General features: G+C 48.0%; 1 protein-coding gene across 2 annotated transcripts in view; it reads right to left on the bottom strand.

Annotated features, from left to right (window-relative positions):
- The window catches only part of tmtc2 (transmembrane O-mannosyltransferase targeting cadherins 2), a 172,210-nt gene extending 169,692 nt beyond the window's left edge, over window positions 1-2,518 (bottom strand). Inside the window, exon 1 of one of the 2 annotated variants that reach the window (XM_033038201.1) lies at window positions 2,153-2,518. In XM_033038201.1, the coding sequence (XP_032894092.1) occupies window positions 2,153-2,235 (83 nt within the window). In that variant the 5' untranslated portion in view covers window positions 2,236-2,518. The remainder of the gene's footprint in view (window positions 1-2,152) is intronic. The other variant, XM_033038202.1, reaches the window with a different exon arrangement.
- Window positions 2,519-21,310: the final 18,792 nt, after the last annotated feature.

Genomic DNA, 21,310 nt, shown 5'->3' on the forward strand with positions numbered 1-21,310 from the left:
TCGTTTGTTTTAAAACCGGTTAATTTACTGCAAGGTATTCTCAATGCGTTAACGCCTCCACTAAAATAGCAGGGATTTCTGACAAACGCCCGGTTGATATATTAGTCTTTCGAGGCCCATATTTCTACACCTTGTCTCCAAAAATGCTGAGAAGTTGGCAGTCGGCCAACCTCTCGCCCGGCGCATTACTTGTAACGCACGCTTTATATTTCAATAAGCCAGGAAGGTGCCTTAATTATTTTGTGGAGTGTGAGACCATTGTGTGGGGTTACCCGGAACTGCTGGCTCGATGCTCACGTACTTGCCACGGACGGGTCACAACAGGGAGACTCTCCGGAACTGGTATTTCTGGTACCAATTTCTGGCATAACTGGTATTTCTATTCGAGTAATCATTGCTTTCCATCTCTCTCCATCATCCCACCCACATCCTAGTTCTCCAACCACTCTGAATGTCCCCCTATTTTGTTTTTAATCTTTGCATGCTTCGTTGTCAACCTCTAGTTAACAATGATCTATTCCACATTTTCCTTGATCTACGTCCCCTTTGATCTCGTTTTCACACCTTACATTCTTTATCTTAATGATCCCTCTCCGCCGAGTCTCAGTTTGAAGAAGGGTCTCGACCCGAAACTATCCAGAGATGCTGCCTGTGCCGCTGAGTTTCTCCAGCATTTTGCGTCTATTTTCAATATAAACCAGCATCTGCAGTTCCTCCCTACACATTAATATTCGGCACTTTGTACCCGCCGAGCGCAGATCCCATCCCCCTCTCTCCGCGATGCCACGAACTTACTTTCTCCCAAGTGTCTGCCGGCGTGCTAACAGATAAATCCAGTTACTGTCAACTATCTCCATTCATTCAGGGCGCCTCGCTCCCCACAGATAACGAATGTACTGTTGGACAAGGGTGCTTTCTTGGTGTGATCGGTGTCATCTTATTACAGCGTTGCAAACTGCCTCGGTCAAAAGCTGCGTGTTTTCAGAGAAACTCGCAGATAAAGGTTAAACTATTCTCTCACATATCTCACTGTAAATAAAGCAAGCAGCCTTCGGGAGGAAGCGGTCTGTACCGCTCGCTGGTACCAATGGCTTCACTCACTTGTGTTAGCTCCCAACCAAATAATCTCTCTCTCTCGCTCCCTCTTAATCTCCCCCTTTCTCACTCTGTCTGGCTTTCTTTTACTCGCTCTGTCTCTCTATCTCTCTCTCTCTCTCTCTCTCTCTCTCTCTCCCTTTCTCACTCTCTCTTTCTGTCTGTCTTTACCTCCGTGTCACTGTTTCTCTCCCCCACTCTCTCCGAAAGCGGAGCAGGAACTGGGAAGGGGGATGGGGAAGAGAGAGCATCTCCAACTGATTAAATATCAGAATTAAATTCAACGATCGGCGAGCCCACAATATGAAAACTGATCACACCGAGGTATGAGGACGGTTTAATGTAAATGGGGCATGAAAAGCGCAGACAGTGAAGTTTATCCACGCGTGATTGTTCTGATATATTCCAATTATGCCGCCGCTGTATGATAATCAGATTAAGTCGCCGGAAACTGGATTAAAACTCTAGATTCACAATAACAGGGGACGCTTCCAATCAATTTACAACAATGCCGATCTTCACAACACTGCGGTAACTCGCCAATGGAACACCAGCGGAACTGTGAGGTCGCACAGAAGGTTTCCTCCCTGTCTCAGACAACAAGCTGACACCTCTACAAACTGGCGCTCCGAGGTGGGATGCGACGTTAAACAATATCTAGCCACACAAAGATGCCAGGCTCACATAATTCAATTATGACAGGCGTGTGTTAAATAAAACAATTCTATTGTGACTGAAAATAAAGCTACGAGTTTGCGACAATTTCACTTGTATCCAATGCTTTAAAAAAAGAACAGTTCTAATCGGGTGACATGTGAGAACGATGCTCGCTTCCCCCAGTTGGGCGACAGGTTTTTGAATCGTCGCTGTGACCGCGTACGCACACGCTGGTGATACAGCTGAGTTATTTAAAAGCAAAAACAAGATAGGACGTGGAGTGGAGGGGAGCACGGCGCATCCATCGGTCCGTCTACAGATTCGCGTAATAACATTATGAATTACTCGGCGGCAGCTTCAAGTGATCGACCAGGAAGTATGGAGAAAGAACAATACCTACCTATCATCGTAACAGAAATCAGCATTCAGTGTGTTCAGATACAGGGCAATAGCAACCGCGCTGCTCACGAATTCAGAAATCATGTCTACTACAATATCGTATCGATTCCTGGTTTCACCTCGCCGGGATGGATCCGCATCCTCGGGCTGTTTTTGTCCGCTTTATCTGTTGTTCTTCCCCCTTGTTTCAGTCTCTAACCCGTAGAGCAGTGCAGGGGACGCAAGCGCGATGTGCAGTCGGTCGCCTGCATTTAGGAATCCGCTTATATACACACACAACACAACACAGAGGCGCGCATGCACGCATTGGGGCTGCAAACAGTGACTGAATGTGTGTGTGTGTGTGTGTTTCTGCTCGCAAGCGTGTGGGATCCAGCCGGCCGGCCGGTAGCAGAGCGCCTGCGTACGGCCACGGCCGCGCCCCCTCCATCTCTCCGCCCCCTCCCAGCCTCCAGGAGCCCCGCGCTGGTCAGTTGCAGCCGCCGCTCCCTCGTCCCTCCACACTTAACACCGAGCACCTGCAGCGGCCTAACTAACAGGTTGCATGTGCAGTAGGGATCTGACCCACGATCTTGCGAAATTGCTCGCCCAATGTGAACTTGTATTTATATAGCGCCTCGGCGTCCCCAGCTACCAGTTGGAAAGGGTCTGAAGAGGGGGGTCTTGACCAGAGATGCTGCCTGTCCCGCTGAGTTACTCCAGCATTTTGTGTCCCATCTCCCAGTTGGAAACATCGCTTGGGCTATTTGTCACCCAGCCCGTGTTAATACGTGTTTGGGGTGTTTGTTCAAAAGCTTTTACAACACGGGGAAGTTTGGGAAACGTCTAAAGATTTAGTGAGATAGTGTCAGAGCCCGGAAGAGGTCAGATTTGGTGGGGTGGGGAGAGAAAACTTCATGCTGGTTGGAGTGGCGAGGTCGATTTGAAATAAAGTTGAAATCTGTGAATTGCTGCATGGGCAACGCTGAGGTCATGGGTGAACAGTTCAAGGGAAATCAAATCAATAGCAGACAATGCCAGTCGCGGTGCGGGCTAGGTCGTGGCATCGATCTGGCTAATTGTCTAATGTAAATTGAATGCACCGAAATAATTGCAGAGCGATTTTCAGTTCCAGAGTGTGTGTTAAGCAAACTCAGCGCAAGAAGGGTCTCGACCCGAAACTCCAGAGATGCCGAGTTACTCCAGCATTTTGTGTCTATCGGCGTTTTTAAAGACGGGGGCAAAAGTTCCATTCGATGTGACTCCGGTCACTGATATGCCGGACATTAATCACTGACATTCGCAGAGTTGCATTTGCGCAGCATAACTTCATTTCTCAATAGGAATAACCCTGATAGAATATTTATGGGCTGGCCCGGGAGTAAGATGAGTAAAATGACCGGTTACACGGATAATTCTGAGGAAGGGGAAGGGGTACGCAATTCTTAAGGGGTTGGACAGGCTAGATGCAGGAAGATTGTTCCCGATGTTGGGGAAGTCCAGAACAAGGGGTCACAGTTTAAGGATAAGGAGGAAATATTTTAGGACCGAGATGAGGAAAACATTTTTCACACAGAATTCTCTGCCACAGAAGGCAGTTGAGGTCAGTTCATTGGCTATATTTAAGAGGGAGTTAGATGTGGCCCATGGCTAAAGGGATCAGGGGTATGGAGAGAAGGCAGGTACAGGATACTAAGTTGGATGATCAGCCATGATCATATTGAATGGCGGTGCAGGCTCGAAGGGCCGAATGGCCTACTCCTGCATCTATTTTCTATGTTTCTAAGGGTCTCGACCCGAAACGTCACCCATTCCTTCGCTCCAGAGGTGCTGCCTGTCCCGCAGAGTTACTCCAGCTTTTTGTGTCTAAACACGGTTTTAGTGTTGCAATTAAGAGTATTTAGGATTCATCCTCCCACCACCTGGGTGCGTGGACTCGCCATGGCAAGAGGCAACCGGGAATGCAGGCTGCGTGTGGGGATTTCCGCATTAGAACCAAATCACAAGTTACTTATTTAATCGAACTGACAACCCGGTTAAGGCCCAGCCTACAATAGACAATAGGAGCAGCCCTTTGTCCATTCGGCCCTTCGAGCCAGCACCGCCATTCAATGTGATCATGGCTAAATACACCTGCGGTTGTTAAGTCGTAACATCAACTGTTAATAGATCGTGAAAATGCCAACGGCTATTACGTTTGCATACCCTATCTCCAATCATTCCGGCACAGTTTCCCCGCGGCAATGATCTGTTTATATTTTGCATTCTAACTCTACATAGTGGTAACATTTATTATTTCTGCTACAGGTTTGAATAGAATTAGCCCTCATTTCAGATTCCATGATGCTCGTAACTTCAAATGTTAGGACTTAACGCGTGTAATAACCACGGGTCATTTACGACCTCTCGCCATTTAATAGAGAGAGGTCGTAAAGCCCCCAAGTGCAATGAGCTCGGAAAATATTTGTTTAAAAAAAAAACAGGTGCTTAGTAGCTTGTGAATATGTTGCAGCGGGCGGTTACAGCCACACTATTTCTGTCCGGAACACAATCGGCACTTCGAGAAAAAAAAGAGATCGGTTCAGTCGTTTGTTTATTCTACGTGTTTTCGCGACCATTCACATTTCTGTGATTCAATATAATGAGACGTTTCCTCATTAAGTTTGGCGCCAAGCTGTGTGCACCTGCACTTCCTAGTAACCAAGTGATGCCGTGACCCATTTTCCGTTCTCTGTTGGGTCATTTCAAATCTGACCATTTCCAGCTACAGAACTAAAACTTCAAACCTTTTTTGTTTAAAGCTCTATGCACGATACATACTTTTGCCCGACACTTCCTTTTCCCGAACTCTAACTGAAGGGCGATCTGTGAGAAACGTTGCTTCGTGCTAACTCTGCTCCTTGACCGGCTGCGTGTAAAACCGCACCAGCAACAGGAAATAACAAAGGAAACAGGCAATCCTTCAGAATGTGTTTTCTTGTGTTGAAAATCCGATCTTGATGCGGTCAGTAGTTTATTTCAGGTCGCCACGCTGGAATAGTCAATGCTCTCCCTCTCAAGGCTAATGGTAGTGAATATTATGAAGAGCTGCCCTTAATTGGAATGCATTCTGCTAGTTACGCAGTCGGTGTCTACTTTTAAACCGGTTTCCTTTTATTTTATTTCCAGTTTCACGCCAGTTGTTCAGCTTTAACCGGGGCTTGAAACAGTTTTGCCCTCTAGTGGCGGTGCTCTCTCCCAGTTGTCATATTAAGCTCACGGTCACACAGGAGGAATAACACACTTCAGAGATATCCATTCACTGATTTCATCAGCATGCATTAACATTCTATCTAATGGTTAGCCACCCCAGGCAGTTTTTTTTCACTAGATGTAAGTTCTCGTTGTATTATTATTATAATTATCTACCACAGAATATTCTGTTCCCTAAAATTCTCATTTAACAACCACTGCAGGTGACCATATAAACGATTTTCATCATCACAGATCCAACATCTTTTGATAGTCAATAGACAATATGAGCAGGGGTAGGCCATTCGGCCCTTCGAGCCAGCACCGCCATTCGCGGATATCATGGCTGATCATCCACAATCAGTACCCAGTTCCTGCCTTCTCCCCATATCCCCTGACTCCGTTAACTTTAAGAGCTCTATCTAACTCTCTGCCACTGCCAATGTCACGGAGATATAACCCCTGAAGGTCGGATAATCAATGAAACAACGATTTTTCATGCAGCACTGGACAGGAACAGGCCCTTCAGCCCACTATGTCAGTACCGAACATGATGCTAATTTAAACTGATCCTTTCTGTGTATGCTCTCCCTCCAATTCCTGCATATTTACGTCTCTTTCTAACTGCCTCTTTAACACCACTATTGTATCTGCTTGGGGTAGTCACAAGAAACACAGCATGGAAACATCTATTTTACTCTAATCCCGCTTCAATCCCATATTTAATTCTTGCTGCATTGTCTTACTTCCCTCAGATTCTACCAATCCTACACCTTTGGGGGCAATCTACAGTGTCCAAGTAATCTATCAACCTGCACGTCTTTAAGATGTGGGAGGAAACTGGAGCACCGGGAAGAAGTCCACATCGACAACACATTAGGTTAGCCACTGCCATCTGAGGTTGACAACAGGCTAGCCAAAGGTGGAAGATTTTATACCAGATTCCCATTATGGTATTAACAAGCAACCATATACCTGTAGTATCTTGCAACATGAATCATTAGAATGGAATAAATAAACAAGTTAATTTACTTGAACCAGCCAGAAGGGACAACATGCACTAATTAGCCACCCCACCACTGCCCACCCCACCATTGACATAAAATGCTGGAGTAACTCAGCGGGATAGGCAGCATCTCTGGAGAGAAGGAATGGGTGATGTTTTGGGTCGAGACCCTTCTTCAGACTGATGAAGAAGGGTCAGTCTGAAGAAGGGTCTCTACACGAAACATCCCCCATTCCTTCGCTCCAGAGATGCTGCCTGTATCGCAGATTTACTCCAGCATTTTGTGTCTATCTTCGATTTAAACCTGCATCTGCAGTTCTTTCTTATGCACTTAATCTGGCATAGTGTCTGAATGCCCACTACATGGAGCTTTGAACATGAGATCAATGAGAGCAAATTAGGAAGCCTAAACAGATGGAGGAAGGGGCTTTTCTTTCATTAGTGATCAATAACTAGGAAGGGCAGGTTTAGAGGGGAGTTCAGGCCATAAAAAGTAGGGACAGGAGGAGGTCCATGAGTCCCTCAAGCCTGCTCAACCATTAAATAGGAATGTGTCTGATCTGACATTATCAGGTCTACCTTCCTCCCTTTGTTGTCTTTACATTGATTACATTCTCACATTGATCTTCTTACTCATGAGAAATCTATCTATTTCAGCCGTAAATTCTGCCACTAATCTCTCCCTACAGCTCCTTCATTTTTATTCAAAGAACAGTGAGAGTCCAGAACTCGCTGCATAAAAGGACCACAGAGACAGAAATCCTGGACAGTTAAAATTTAGCTGCATAAGTACTTGAAAACCTGTAGCCTGAAAGGCTGCCGAAAAAGTTGAGGGATATAATAACCTGTTACTTGGCTAGCATGGACTCAGTGGGCCAAATGGCCTCCTATCTGCACCGCAGAGCATTATGATTCTACTAAATGGAATCCACTCTGTTTTGATGTAAATTGAAACTGCTGTAGTCAAAACCAACAAATTGAGGTCAGGCTTCGCAAAGCACTGCAAGTCTATCTAAAAATATTGGAGGAGATATACTAACAACAGGAAATAACAAAGGAAACAAATACTCCTTTATCCTCTAGTTGAGTATTATACCCCCAGTGGTTTGTGGCAATTTCCCGTTATCCGTGGTAATTATATGATTGATTTAAATTTGCAATGGAGCAGATATCTGGTGTTCTCCCTCAGACAAGAGGCATACACAGAAATATGTCATTTATATGGATATAATTAAGTATAATGCACTCATAGTCACCCACTCAACTTTTTTAATATTACTATTTCCTTGAAATAAATTCACCCACACAGACTGGGGTACAAGATCCTCTCAACCTTTCCACTAGATATGTCCCTTAACTGTCCACTAGGAGGTGTACTGGAGTAGCCAATGGATTGTATCGTGAATTTGATCTCACTGAATAAGGGAAACAATGGCTTCTATCTAACAAGTAGTTCTGTTGATAAAGCTGAATACATTTTGTAGCTTATTACATAGAATCGTAGATATAAATTAACTGCAATGCAGGGCAGTGCTACACCGATAATTGGTACATAAACAGAATTGTATAATCGCATGGGATCCAACACGTTCACGCATGGAATATTAGGGAAGTAGTTCACAGGTATTTCTCCACATGGTTTTTGCTTGGCTTTAAAATAGCAAATTTTCAACCAAAAAAAAAAATCAAACATTGTTTTTCATAAGATCATAAGTTCTAGGAGCAGAATAAGGCCATTCGGCCCATCAAGTCTACTCCGCCATTCAATCATGGTTGACATATCTTTCCCTCTCAATCCCATTCTCCTGCCTTCGGCCCTAACACCCTTACTAAACACAAATCTGTCAATTAATGGCCTCCACAGCTTTCTGTGGCAATGAATTCCACAGATTCACTGCCCTCTGCCTAAAGAAATTCCTCCTCATCTCCTTCCTAAAGGTACGCCCTTTTATTCTGAGTATGGCCTGTGGTTCTGGACTCTCCCACTAGTGAAAACATCCTCGCCACATTCACTCTATCCAGGCCTTTTACTATCTGGTAAGTTTCAATAAGGTCACCCCTCATCCTTCTAAACTACAGCCAGTACAGGCTCAGTGCCTTCAAACACTCGCCGTATGTTAATCCCATCATTCCTGGGATCATTCTTGTAAATGAGTGATCAAACACACTTGTACTTTACACTAGTCTTTAATGAGAACACAGGGTTAAACACACATCAGCAGTCACTGTCTCCAGTCTGCTACTGTACTGCGCAGAAGGAGAAGAAGGCGTTATTATAATTGGTAACTAAGGCGTGGTTAGTGGTATTGAGGTAGCTATATTATTGGTTGCATGCATAAACCATCTACATCCTTCCCCTTAGAATACCAAGCATGGCACGGAACCATGGCAACAGAGTTAAACAAAATTAAACAAAATCGCCGTAACGAACAGGCGGCTTAACAACCCGACCCGAGCGCGTACGGACCATGCCTTCCCCCCCTTCACCGGAAATAACAGAGGAATCAGCAGGAGCTGGAGATGGCGAGGCCGCAGGGGAGACCGAGAACGGTAGGGGGGACCGACATGCAGGAGGGGTTGAAACGCGGTTGGCACAGGGCGACCCACGCGGAGGAGATCGCGGCACGCGAGGGGTCTGGGGCATGCAGGGGTCAGCAACCGGGACGGCTGTCGGTGGCTGGAACAGCAGCGGCGGAGCGTATGGACCCTCGGGCGGCGGTCTCGGCTCGTCCACGGCAAGCAGATGCTGACGGCTCCTGCGATAAACAGTTCCTTCAAAGTCAACCAGGTAGGAGCAGGGAGACTCGGCCACGCCAACCACTGTTGCGAGATGGGAATAACCGCTGGCAGTCTGCAGCCGAACGACCTGACCTGGCAGCAAAGGCTTAAGAGGTTTGCACGACCTGTCGTGGGATCGCCGTTGGACGTCATGTCTTTCCTGTATGCGCTTCTGGACGGAGGCAGGCTCCAACACTTGAGGCAGCAGCTTGTGTTGAGCAATCGGGATCGGTGGCCTGGTTATCCTGGACATCAGGCGCTGGGCAGGTGAACCCGTGGTCGGGTCTCTGAAGATATTTCTGAGGTTCAGGAGGTCTAGGTAAAAATCGGAGTTTGTCAGGCGCGATTGCTCCATTAAAAGTTTTGCACTTCGGGCCGCCCGCTCCGCAAGACCGTTGCTCTGTGGGTACTCCGGGCTACTGGTGAAATGGTGGAAGTTCCATTTGCTGGCGAATGCCTTGAACTCGTTGCTTGTGAACTGCCTGCCGTTGTCGGTCTGCAAACGGACCGGGGAGCCGAAAGTGGAGAAATGGCTTCGCAGCTTGCGGATAACCATCTCGGACGTGAGGGAAGTAAGAAGGTCCACCTCGAACCAGTTCGAGTATGAGTCGGCCAGAATGAGATAATGCTTGCCACGCCATTCGAAGATGTCAGCGAAGTCCAGGCCATGGCAGGCGCCGGTTGCTGTAAAAGTGGCTGACGTTGCTGGTGGGGCGCAAGGTTGTTGCAGGTAGAGCAGGACGAGATGCGGTCTCGGATGTACTTGGCCATGCCAGGCCAGTAGAATTGGCACTGAGCGTGGGCAATCGTCGCATCAGCTCCAGGGTGCCCACTGTGGGCCACGTTGAAGTACTGGTCGTACAGGGAGGAAGGGACCACGACCTTGTGGCCCTTAACTATGATGCCATCCTGGATCACCAGCTCATCGCGGACCAGGAACGAGTGTTGAGCCTCAGCCGGTGCACTGGCGCGCTTGCTTGGCCAGCCACGTTTGATCACGGAAGAAAGTCGCTGCAGAGCGGGATCCGCCGCAGTGTGCACGGCCAGGTACTGGAGCTGCTTAGTAGGGACAAAGTTAACGCCGAGCACAAGTAGATCCTCTTGTTCGTAGGGGTGGCGGTCACAGGAAGCCCGTGAGGTGCGAGAGAGAGTGTCGGCAACGTGCATCTCCGTGCCCTTTTTGTAGACCAGTTTAAAGTCAAAGCGCTGTAGTTGCAACATCATTCGCTGCAGCCTGGCAGGCGCGACATGGATCGGCTTGTTTAAAATGATCACCAGCGGCTGGTGGTCGGTCTCGACCGTAAAACGGCTGCCGAAAAGGAAGTCCTTAAATTTAGAGCAGGCGAACACAACCGCGAGCAGCTCTTTCTCGATCTGAGCATACCGTTGTTCGGTGTCGGTCATGGTGCGGGAGGCGTACGAGACAGGATACAGCGATCCATCATCAGAGGGCTGTAGGCAGGCCGCACCGAGCCCGAACCTGGAGGCGTCGCAGGTGACAGTGATCGGGCGCCGTAGGTCGAAAAACCTTAGTGTCGGGATGCTGATCAACTTGGACTTCAGACAGTCGAACATCTGCTGGTGTTGTGGGAACCAGGACCAAGCAGTGTCCTTTCTGGCCAGTTGCCGCAGGGACGAGCTCAGCTCGCTGAAATTGGGTATAAACTTCCCTAGGTAGTTCACCATACCCAGGAACCGTTGCAGACCGAGCACGTCGGTGGGGGCTGGCATCTCGGTGATTGCGGCAGCCTTCAATGGGTCGGGTTTTAGTCCTTCCGAAGTGAAGACATGCCCGACGTACGTGACTTCCGAGACCCGGAACCTGCACTTTTTAGAGTTCAGCTTCAGGTTGATTTGCCGAGCCCGATCCAGGACGCGGCGGAGGTTCATGTCGTGCTCAGCAACGTCCTTTCCATAAACCAGGATGTCATCCACGATGATGGCGCACGACAGGCCGGAGAACAACTGTTCCATCGCCCTCTGGAACACCTCGCTTGCAGAATTGATGCCGAATGGCATCCGCAGAAACTTAAATCTGCCAAACGGTGTCGAGAGCGTCGTCAGGTCGGAGGAGCCCTTGTTCAGTGGTATTTGCCAAAAGGAACTCTTCGCGTCGAGGACTGAGAAGACAGTGGCCTGTCCGACTCGGGCTGCAACGTCCTCCGCGGTCCTCATGGGGTAGTGGGGGCGCCTGATTGCGAGGTTTACATCCTTCGGGTTGATGCACACCCGTATTTCGTTTCTGTCCTTTCTCAGGGTGGCAACCATGGTGGAGACCCACTCGGTGGGCTCGCTGACCGCCTCCAGCACTCCCATGGCGACCATGTCGTTCAACATCGACTCAACTTTGTCTTTCATGGCGTGGGACACTCTATGCGGTGCGCGGACCACGGCCGCCACCTTCAGGTCAATGGCAATTCTGTAGGTGATGGGCAGCTTGCCCAGCTCATCGTTAAACAGGTCAGGGTATTCCGATATCGGATCCAGCGAAATCAGCACTTTGTGGACCGTTCGGTCGAACGTCACCAGTCCCAGGTCCTGGCATGCCTGGTTGACCAACAGAGTCACACAGTCAGAGTTCAGGACATAGAACGTAAGGGCCCGCGATGTTTTCTTCAGCACGCAATTGAAGGTTGCCTTTCCCATCGGTCTCAGCACCTCGCCCCCGTAAGCATGCAGAGTGGAGCGGTCTGCAGTTAGGAGCTCATTGTTTCTAATCTTCCTGAACAGGCTTGTTGACATTACGTTGACCTTGGCACCCGTGTCGAGCTTAGCATGGAAACTGCAATTGTTGACAGTAACCAGGACGGTCGGATCGGGTAGTCGGCCAGGTGCGTGGAGGAGTGAGAACACACTCGCCTCCCCTTGAGAATTAATTGGATCAGAATCGTGGGCCGTGTCTAGCGAGGACTGGGAACCATACTGGTTACCAATTTGCATCAGCATGTTTAAGTTAGGCCTAGAAGCCTGTGGAACTTTCCCACGGGAGCGGCAAGCGGCAGAGAAATGGTTTAACTTCTGAAAAAAGTTGCAGGATTTGCCGTAAGCTGGGCACGGCGACTGCTTTTGATGCATGTAGTTGCAATTGGGGCACTTACTGGGGGGCACCCCGCCGGAACCGTAGCTGGCCCGTGGCACAAATTTTGTGTTAGCCATCCGAGGACGCGGTCTGTTAAACCCGGTCAGATTGATCGATTTTGTGTCCGACCCCCGCAGACCGACCTGCGGGTCAACGACCTCAACCATTCTGCAGGCGTGCATGGCTTCGCTCAGAGTCAGATCTGGTTTCCTGAGGAGCTCCGATCTTAACCTCTGATCGAGCATCCCCGTAACTAAAATGTCCCTGGTAAGCTGGTCTGTCATTGCACCGAAACGGCACCTTTGGGCTACGTATCGCAGGTCAGCAATGAAACATTCAACAGGTTCCTCCGGCAGCTGCTTTCTGGTGAAAAAACGCGCCCTCTCTAAAATACGGTTCGAGGGCAGGTCGTAAATCTCCCTGAACGTGCGCAGCAGGCATACCGGGTCGTCAGCAGTCTCTAGAGGTATCTGTACCTGATCATCGGGACCCAAGATCGGCGGGTTGTAGGTTAAGGTTCTTGCTCTCATCATGGCATCGGGGCCGGCAAGGTTGAGAAGTAGAGAAGCTTTGACCACATCGGGCTCATTCCGATGTGCGATGTTGATGTAGTGGCTGAAGTCCAACTCGAAGGTAGCCCAGCGCTCTGCGATGTCAGAATCGAAGATGAGGGGCGCGGGCTTTCGGCACCAGGATGCCATGGTCAGTGAAGCAAAACTCAGAGAAAGGAATAAAACTCAGAAAGAGAAATAAAACCCGGGAAACAGGAGACGCGAGTCTTCTCCGACTGACACCATGTAAATGAGTGATCAAACACACTTGTACTTTACACGAGTCTTTAATGAGAACACAGGGTTAAACACACATCAGCGGTCACTGTCTCCAGTCTGCTAGTGTACTGCGCAGAAGGAGAAGAAGGCGTTATTATAATTGGTAACTAAGGCTTGGTTAGTGGTATTGAGGTACCTATGTTATTGGTTGCATGCATAAACCATCTACAATTCTCATAAACTTCCTCTGTACCTTCTCCAATGCCAACACGTCCTTCCTCAGATATGGGGACCAAAACTGTTCACTCCAAATGCAGTCTGCCCAGTGCCTTATAAAGCCTCAGCATTACATCCCTATTTTTGTATTGTAGCCCTCTCAAAATAAATGCAAGCACTGCATTCACCTTCCTTACTTCCAATGTTTAGCCAGAGGAATGCACAAATTAAAATGCAAGTCATTCTCAACCACTTTTGTATTCCTTCAGCAAAGATACAACCACATAAATGCTGTTAATCTGACCATCATCTCAGTCAAACAGCTTATTATATGGACACAAGGAACTGCAGATGCTGGTTTGCAACAAAAAAAAAAGCCAAAAAGCTCTGGAGTAACACAGCAGGTCGGACAGTATCCCCGGAGAACAAGGACAGACAATGTTTCAGTTTGGGACCTTTCTTCAGTCTGTAGAAGTGTCACGATCTGAAATGTCACCAACCATTCTCTCCAGAGATGCTGCCTGAACCGCTGAATTATTCCAGCACTTTGTGTCTTTTGTGGCTTATTATGTGGACGGTGCTAGCTGACTTAATATATTTAAAATTATGCAGCATTTCCAAAAACAATAGGGATAAAATAGAAAACGAGTTGACAGTTAAAGAAGGCAAATGTTCTTGTCCATTTCAATAACATCTCTTGTAGAAGAATTAATTACAACAGCTGTACTTTTTTTACTGTAATAAAATGTCAGTGTTTATCTGGAAGATTCTTCTGCCAAAGATTTCAGATGTTCATATTTAATGGACATTCTGCCAAAGAGCATAAATATCAGCATTGAAAAATAACATAAATGTACTGCCACTCTTTAACCCTGATGTTTTGTCAACCAAAGTGCTGTTAATATATTTTATTGACACCGTGGCAGGTATTGCACTCACGGTGACATAATAAGCAGGTTGTAAATACACGTTTTAACATTATTTATGTGCTTTATTCTAGATCATTTGTTCATAAAGTCAATGTCTCATTGTTCCAAATTTTCATTCTGCATATCCAAAAATATAGGCTATGAAATGAGTTTATGTCAAATTTAGTGAAAATTCTAGACTGAGAAAGATACCCCGTCGAGTCTCAAGTTCACATTTGTTGAATTTTCTTGAATCTGGCAGCTTGCTTTCTCTATTTTATTTTGAACATTTATTTCCCCTGACAGCAATAGTAGTTGAAACAGGAGCATAATTGTGTTCCTTTAAAATAAAACGTGTCCATTTCACAACTTACAAATTCAAGCCCCTACAGCAAAGTGCAATACAACCTTGCAAAAAACATGTACAAAATAACGTTTAGAAAAGAAAATAACACACAACAATCAGCAAATCGATGGTAACTAAGATAGCCTATTTCAGTAGTGATAATCATTGTCATGGCAAAGCCAAGTGTGGTTTCTGATATCCTAACAATAGGTTCAAAGTAAGGGCCTGTCCCACTGCGGGGACATAATTTGCGAGTTTAGAAGAGTTTAGGAGAGTCAAGGAGAGTGTCATGGTCTAGTTGTATCGCCGAAGTAGAACACCTCCTACGACCTCCTTAGACTATGTAGAGAACCTCCTATGAATATGTAGAAGACCTCCTACGACCATGTAGAAGACCTCTTTCAATCTCCTTCAACCTCCTTCGACTATGTTGAAGACTAGCTACGACCATCTACGATTGACTCGCCGATGCTCTCTGGAAAATTGGACACCGAATAGTGGAGGGTGAATATAACCACCTTTGACTACCTTCGATTGCCTTCGATTACCTTTGATTACCGACGAATAACATGCCGACCTACTATGACCTACTTCGACTAAACCTACGAGTAAAAAAATATCGATTTTTTCCATGCCGACCAATTTTTACTCTCGGACAATTTTTCAGCATGCTAAAAAATACTCCTCGACCAAACTGAAGTCGCGAGTATGTGGGAACTTCTCTCGAGCATGAAGGAGAGTAACATAGACCTCCTAGGACCACGTGTCGACCATGCTGCGAGTTTGAGTCGAGCGCAAACTCTTCTAAACTCACAAATTAGGTCCCGGCAGTGGGACAGGCCCTTAAGGAAAAACACAATAAATGTCATATTAAGTAACCAAAAACAAATAACAAACAAGAATCACAAAGTGAAGTAAAATACATCAAGATAAGAAAACTTAATACAAAGAGGCATCAAAGAGGACAGATGCTGGAATCTGCAATATAAACCTATATTACATATCTCTTTCTCTTACACTGAGGAGGGGGGAAAAAAAGTTAAGTATCTTAAATCCAATCGCACATTAATCCCCAAGATAGAACGAGGGGTGAATGTAAACTGCATCGTAAACTTACTTCCTCCCCGCTATACAATCCCAGTAGTTCATTGGTATCTAGTGAGGAATTTATTTGTCCTTTAAAAATAATCAGAAAACTTGAAGAGTGAAAATGGGAACTGAATGTTGAACTGAAGAATAACAGCAGCACGGGTTGGAGCAACATATAAAGTTGCAGCTGCAGAGAGACCACAGAGGAGAAAGGGTGTGAAAATCCTTGCCCTGTCAATGATGTGTATAAATACATACCAATATATTTGTGTTACTCATAAAAACAGTGAAGAAATAAAATATGTGGGGGAGGAGGGGGGTTGTGGGGGCGGGGGGATCCGTGGGTTGTGGGGTAGGGGTGGGTGTGTGGGGGGAGGGGGGCGGTTGTGGGGGATGGGGGTGGGGGGTGTGGGTGGGGGGGGTGTGGGCGGCGGGGTGTGTGCGTGGGGGGTGTGTCTGGGGGTGTGTGTGTGGGAAGGGGGAGGGGTGTGTGCGTGAGGGGGTTATGTGGGTGGAGAGGAGTGTGTGTGGGGGGGAGAGTTGTGGAGGGAGAGGGGTGTGTGGGCGGGGGGAGTGAGCTTGGAGAAAAGACGGGGAAGAGCCATGGGGGGGAGGGGGGCAGCACGGGGAGGGGGGGAGGAACCAGCAAGAGGGACCAGAGGGGTAGTGGCTGGAATTGGCGGTGTGATAAGGACTCACAGCGGGTGCTGGTCGCTGGTTGTTCTCATTTACCGGGATCAGAGTCTCCGCTTTCCTTTTGGCGGCATCTCTGACTCCGGGCTGGGCTGGGTCTCCGACACTGGGCTGCTGCTTGGGTCGGGGCTGCTGTTTGGGGCTGGGCTGGGCGGGGCTGGGCTTGCTGGGCTACTTAGGGTTGGCTTGGGCTGCTTGTGGCTGGGCTGCGTGGGGCTGGGCTGCTTTGGGTCCCTCCGAAAGTCCGGTTGGAAACTTCCGCCGGCCACCCTCAGCTCCAGTAAAGACGCGATGGCGCAGGAAGGGGCGGACCGTCTCGGGGAGTGACGGGGAAGAGACTAATCCGCGCTGTGCTGACAGGCAGGAGAAGAAATCGATCTGTGCACGCGCGGTTTTTAAGAATTTTTAAACCTAGCTAACTTTTACGACATTCAACCAATCGGATCATAACTTGGTGCACTCACAGCCCAGGAGAACGGTGAGTGAACTGGTGAAACATCGTAGCGCTATCGTGAACCGCTTTTGCGCAAATAGAAAGACCGCCAAACCGGAAGATAACAAGATCAGAGTTTTAGTTGTGTATAAATATAGATAGAAAATAAATATACATAGATAAACAAAGATAGTTAAATAGATAGATATACAAAGATAGTTAGATAGATAGATAGATATACAAAGATATAGATAGATAGATAGATAGATAGATAGATAGATAGATAGATAGATAGATAGATAGATAGATAGATGGATAGGATAGATAGATAGGATAGATAGATAGATAGATAGATAGATAGATAGGATGGATGGATGGATAGATAGATGATGCAATACACTAGATTGGAAGAAATGCAAGTGAATTGCTGCTTCCCCTTGGTGCTTCACTCTCCATTGTCATCAGTTGATGTAGGGCTGTTCAGTAAACAGAAATTTAAATCAACCTTCTGCTCGCAATGTACCCACAATCTAGCTGTGAGCAAGTAAGGTAATGTCTTCCTTAAACAATCCAACAATCTAACCCCACAAAATGCTTCCCCCACCCCGCCAACCCCTAGATGTTACGATGCTATTCTTGAGATAAGTATCTAGAGATGCTTATATCTTGTCCAGAAAGCATAACAATTCAGCTCAGCAAGTGGTCTGCAACCAGGGCAAATACAAGAAGTAAATAGATACAAAGTGCCGGGGTACCTCTGAGGAGTTGTGTTAAATCCTGCTATGGAAAAATGTGAGACAGCCAATGCCACTAATTCTATTAAACGACTAACCACAGAGAACTGATTTTAGCAAAGAATGGAAAACAAACAACTTCATAATTGGAGGTGATCAACTTTAAGCAATTTTGCTGATAACCAACCTCAAACAAAGGGTGAAAAACAACCCCATATTTGAAGAGGACCGATGACATCTTGCTAATGGATGACTGATGTAAAGGAATATGTGGAATAAATGTAATTGGATAAGAAGGGGGAAGGAAAGCTTTGTTTAAAAAGGAATATAAGGTAATGCCTGAAGAAGAGGAGTAGCGACTCTTTGCCGGGTTACCTGGTCTACGGCCGGGTGAACTGATGTACAGACTCTGCTCAATAAAAACGTACGTTTTTGGGAACCCAGTGGTCTGGTCGATTATTGTCGCAACAACCGATGAAAAAAAGGCTTGAATCCTCAACTCAATGGGTCAGGCAGCATCTCTGGAGGTCATGGATGGATGCCATTTCGGTTTGGGACCCTTCTTCAGACTGGTTGTAGGAGAGGTGGTGGAGAAAGCTGGAAGAGAGGTGGGGGTGGGATAAAGTCTGGCAAGTGATGGGTGGATATAGGCGAGGTAGCTTTAGAAGCCACCTGAGCATTTTAATGTTGATACCAAGGCACATTTGTCAGTCGGCTCCAGCTAAGCATGTTCACTGTTATATCCCCAGCCATAACATTACACTGCTGCAACAATGGCATTACATATAACATGTGCTGGAAATACTCAGCAGGGCAATACTGGGCAGTTTCTGGTTTTGGGTCAACAGAATTATATGCTTGTGTGATATACACCTACAGCTGTGAAGGGGTGGAGATGGAGACTGGACAAATATGTATTAATATTGGAGATTCCAGGTCAAATCGAGTTCCTCTATATGTAGACATTAACAGTGGACTGTCCTATCATCCCCAGTTTAAGACAAGACTTCACTGGCAGGTTGGGGATTATTTCATTACTAAATTACTTTTTATAAATTGATTTCCACCTTCTTCAGCACAATGGCAGCCATAATCATAAGTGGAACTATGACACATGCATGGAATGTGACTGTTGTATAGATAATGACTGAAGCTATTATCTTTTTCCCGAATTTCACAGCAATGATAATTATAGGCTGTTGTTGGATGGCATTGCATTTCTCCATTTTACAAAGTAAAAGAAAATCAAAGATGTCAACAAGATATCTATCCTGCATTCTGCATCACAACTGACCCTGAACCATTCCAATAGGGTTTTGCTACTGTGACCATCGGAGGTGAGTGTGAGTGTAATTGCCATGCACATCCATGATCAGCAGTGCAGTACAATGGAACCGTGTAAAGAATGGCCACTTGAATGTGTAACTGATTATGTAGGAAGGAAGTGCAGATGCTAGTTTAAATTAAGATAGACAAGCTACTGAGACTAGGGATAGAGAGAGAGGGGATGCCGGGGCTACCTGGAGTTAGAGAAATCAATTTCCTACCACTGGGTTGTAAGCTGCCCAAGCAAAATATGAGATGCTGTTCCTCCAATTTGTGTTTAGCCTCACTCTGACAATGGAGGAGACCTTCTAATTGATGGGTAACACTTTGTGATGACCACAGATATCTGGAAACTAGTACATGGCTGTAAAGAGCTACAATAACGCACAGTTGTCTTTACTGCTTTTATTGTTATAACTCACATTCATTACTGCACTAGCTGTACGTGGTCCGTCACACGAGCTAGAGAGGGATCAAGGGGTGGGGAGGTTACATTTATACTTGGGATATAGGGAGTGGTTAGTAGTGGTGAGGTCACTATGTTAAAGGAACATCTACATCCTTTCCCTTGGAAACAAACAATACAGTAGTGACATAGGGACCACGTCTCATGCGCTACGAGCAGGCAGGCAAACAGTTAAACAAGCAGAGGAGCATACAGCTAAGCAAAATCACCATAGCGGACAGGCGGCTTAACCAGTCGACCGGACCGGGTCCGCAGCTCGCCATCTCCTCCCTCTACAGGAAGAGCAGCAGCCGAGGCGGGGAAAGGTGCCGGGGAACCGGGCGTAGAAAGAGCAGGCGGAGGCAGAGGCGGGGAAATAGCGGCAGAATCGGGTGCACGGGCAGGCGAGCCAGGGGAAGCAGGCGGCGAGTGAGGATGAGAGAGCTGGGAAGGCAGGGACCGAGGCATGCGAGGGGCGGCAGGCAGTGTTTCGGGCAGGGGAGGGCAGAAGGGGACAGCGGGAGGCGGAGGAGGCTCGTTGACGGGACGGAGATGTTGGCGGGTCCGCCTGTAAATTGTGCCGTCGTGGTCGACAAGGTAGGAGCGCGGCGATCCAGCATCACCGACAACGGTGGCAAGCTTAGAGGGACCGGAGGGGGACTGCATCCGGACGACTTGGCCGGGGAACAGACGCGGAAGGGGGCGGCATGACTGGTCGTGGGAGCGCTTCTGCACTTCGTGCTTGTGAGCAATGCGCTCCTGGACAGCAGCAGGCTTTAGGGGAGAAGGCACGAGTGACCGCTGGGTGACAGGGAGCGGAGGTCGCGTAGTGCGAGACATCAGCCGTTTGGCTGGCGAGCCCAGGACAGGGTCGCGGGAGATGTTGCGGATATTAAGAAGAGCTAAGTAAAAATCGGATTCGGACAATCTACAATGTTCCAGCAAGTCCTTGGCACTGCGGACAGCGCGCTCCGCCAGGCCGTTACTCTGCGGGTATTCAGGACTGCTGGTGAAATGGCGAAAGTTCCAGCTGGCAGCGAACCCCCGGAACTCGGCACTGGTGAACTGGCTGCCGTTGTCAGATTGGAGGGTAGCCGGGGAGCCGAAGGTGGCGAAGTGGCGGCGCAGCTTCCCGATGACGGCCGAAGAGGAGAGGGAGTGCAGCTGATCAACTTCGAACCAGCTGGAATAGGAATCAACAAGGACTAGAAAGTGCTTTCCATGCCACTCGAAAATGTCAGTGGCGAGGGCCATCCATGGAAGTTCAGGGGCAGGCTGTTGCAGAAGTGGCTGGCGTTGCGGACGGGGGGCGAGGCTATTGCAGGTAGCGCAGGCGGAGACCCTGTCCCGGATGTAATCGGCCATGCCGGGCCAGTAGAACTGACTCTGGGCGTGTGACAGAGTGGCTTCGGCCCCAGGATGACCGCGGTGGGCGGATTCGAAGTAGTGAGCATGCAGCGCAGCGGGCACGACCACTTTGTGACCCTTCACCACCACGCCGTCGTGCAGGACAAGCTCATCGCGGACCAGGAAGTACGGATCAGCACCGGCAGGTAGAGATGAGCGACGGTCTGGCCAGCCCTGCCTGATGACGTCGGCAAGCTGCTGCAGGGCAGGATCCAGGGCAGTGTGCTTGACCAGGGATTGCATCTGCTGAGAAGGCACAATGTTAAGGTTAAGCACCATCAGGTCGGAGGACTCGTACGGGTGACGGGCAGTGGATACCAGGGGTGCACGAGACAGAGTATCGGCCACAAACATGTCCTTGCCTTTGCGGTACACAATCCGAAAGGTGAAGCGTTGAAGCTGCAGCATCATACGCTGCAGGCGGGATGAGGCGGCGTGAATCGGCTTGTTTAGGATGGTGACCAGCGGCTGGTGGTCAGTCTCGATAAGGAAGTCGTTTCCCAAGATGTAATCCTTGAACTTCGAGCAGGCAAACACCACGGCCAGGAGCTCCTTCTCGATCTGAGCGTAGCGCTGCTCAGCAGGGGTCATGGTGCGGGAAGCGTAGGAGACGGGTAGCTGCAGCTTGTCGTAGAGCTGCAGGCAGGCGGCACCGAGGCCGAACTTCGAGGCATCGCAAGTCAGAACGATGGGGCGCTTCAGGTCGAAAAATTTAAGAG

The sequence above is a fragment of the Amblyraja radiata genome, chromosome 19 (genome assembly GCF_010909765.2).
Source record: "Amblyraja radiata isolate CabotCenter1 chromosome 19, sAmbRad1.1.pri, whole genome shotgun sequence".
Lineage (NCBI taxonomy): Eukaryota > Metazoa > Chordata > Chondrichthyes > Rajiformes > Rajidae > Amblyraja > Amblyraja radiata.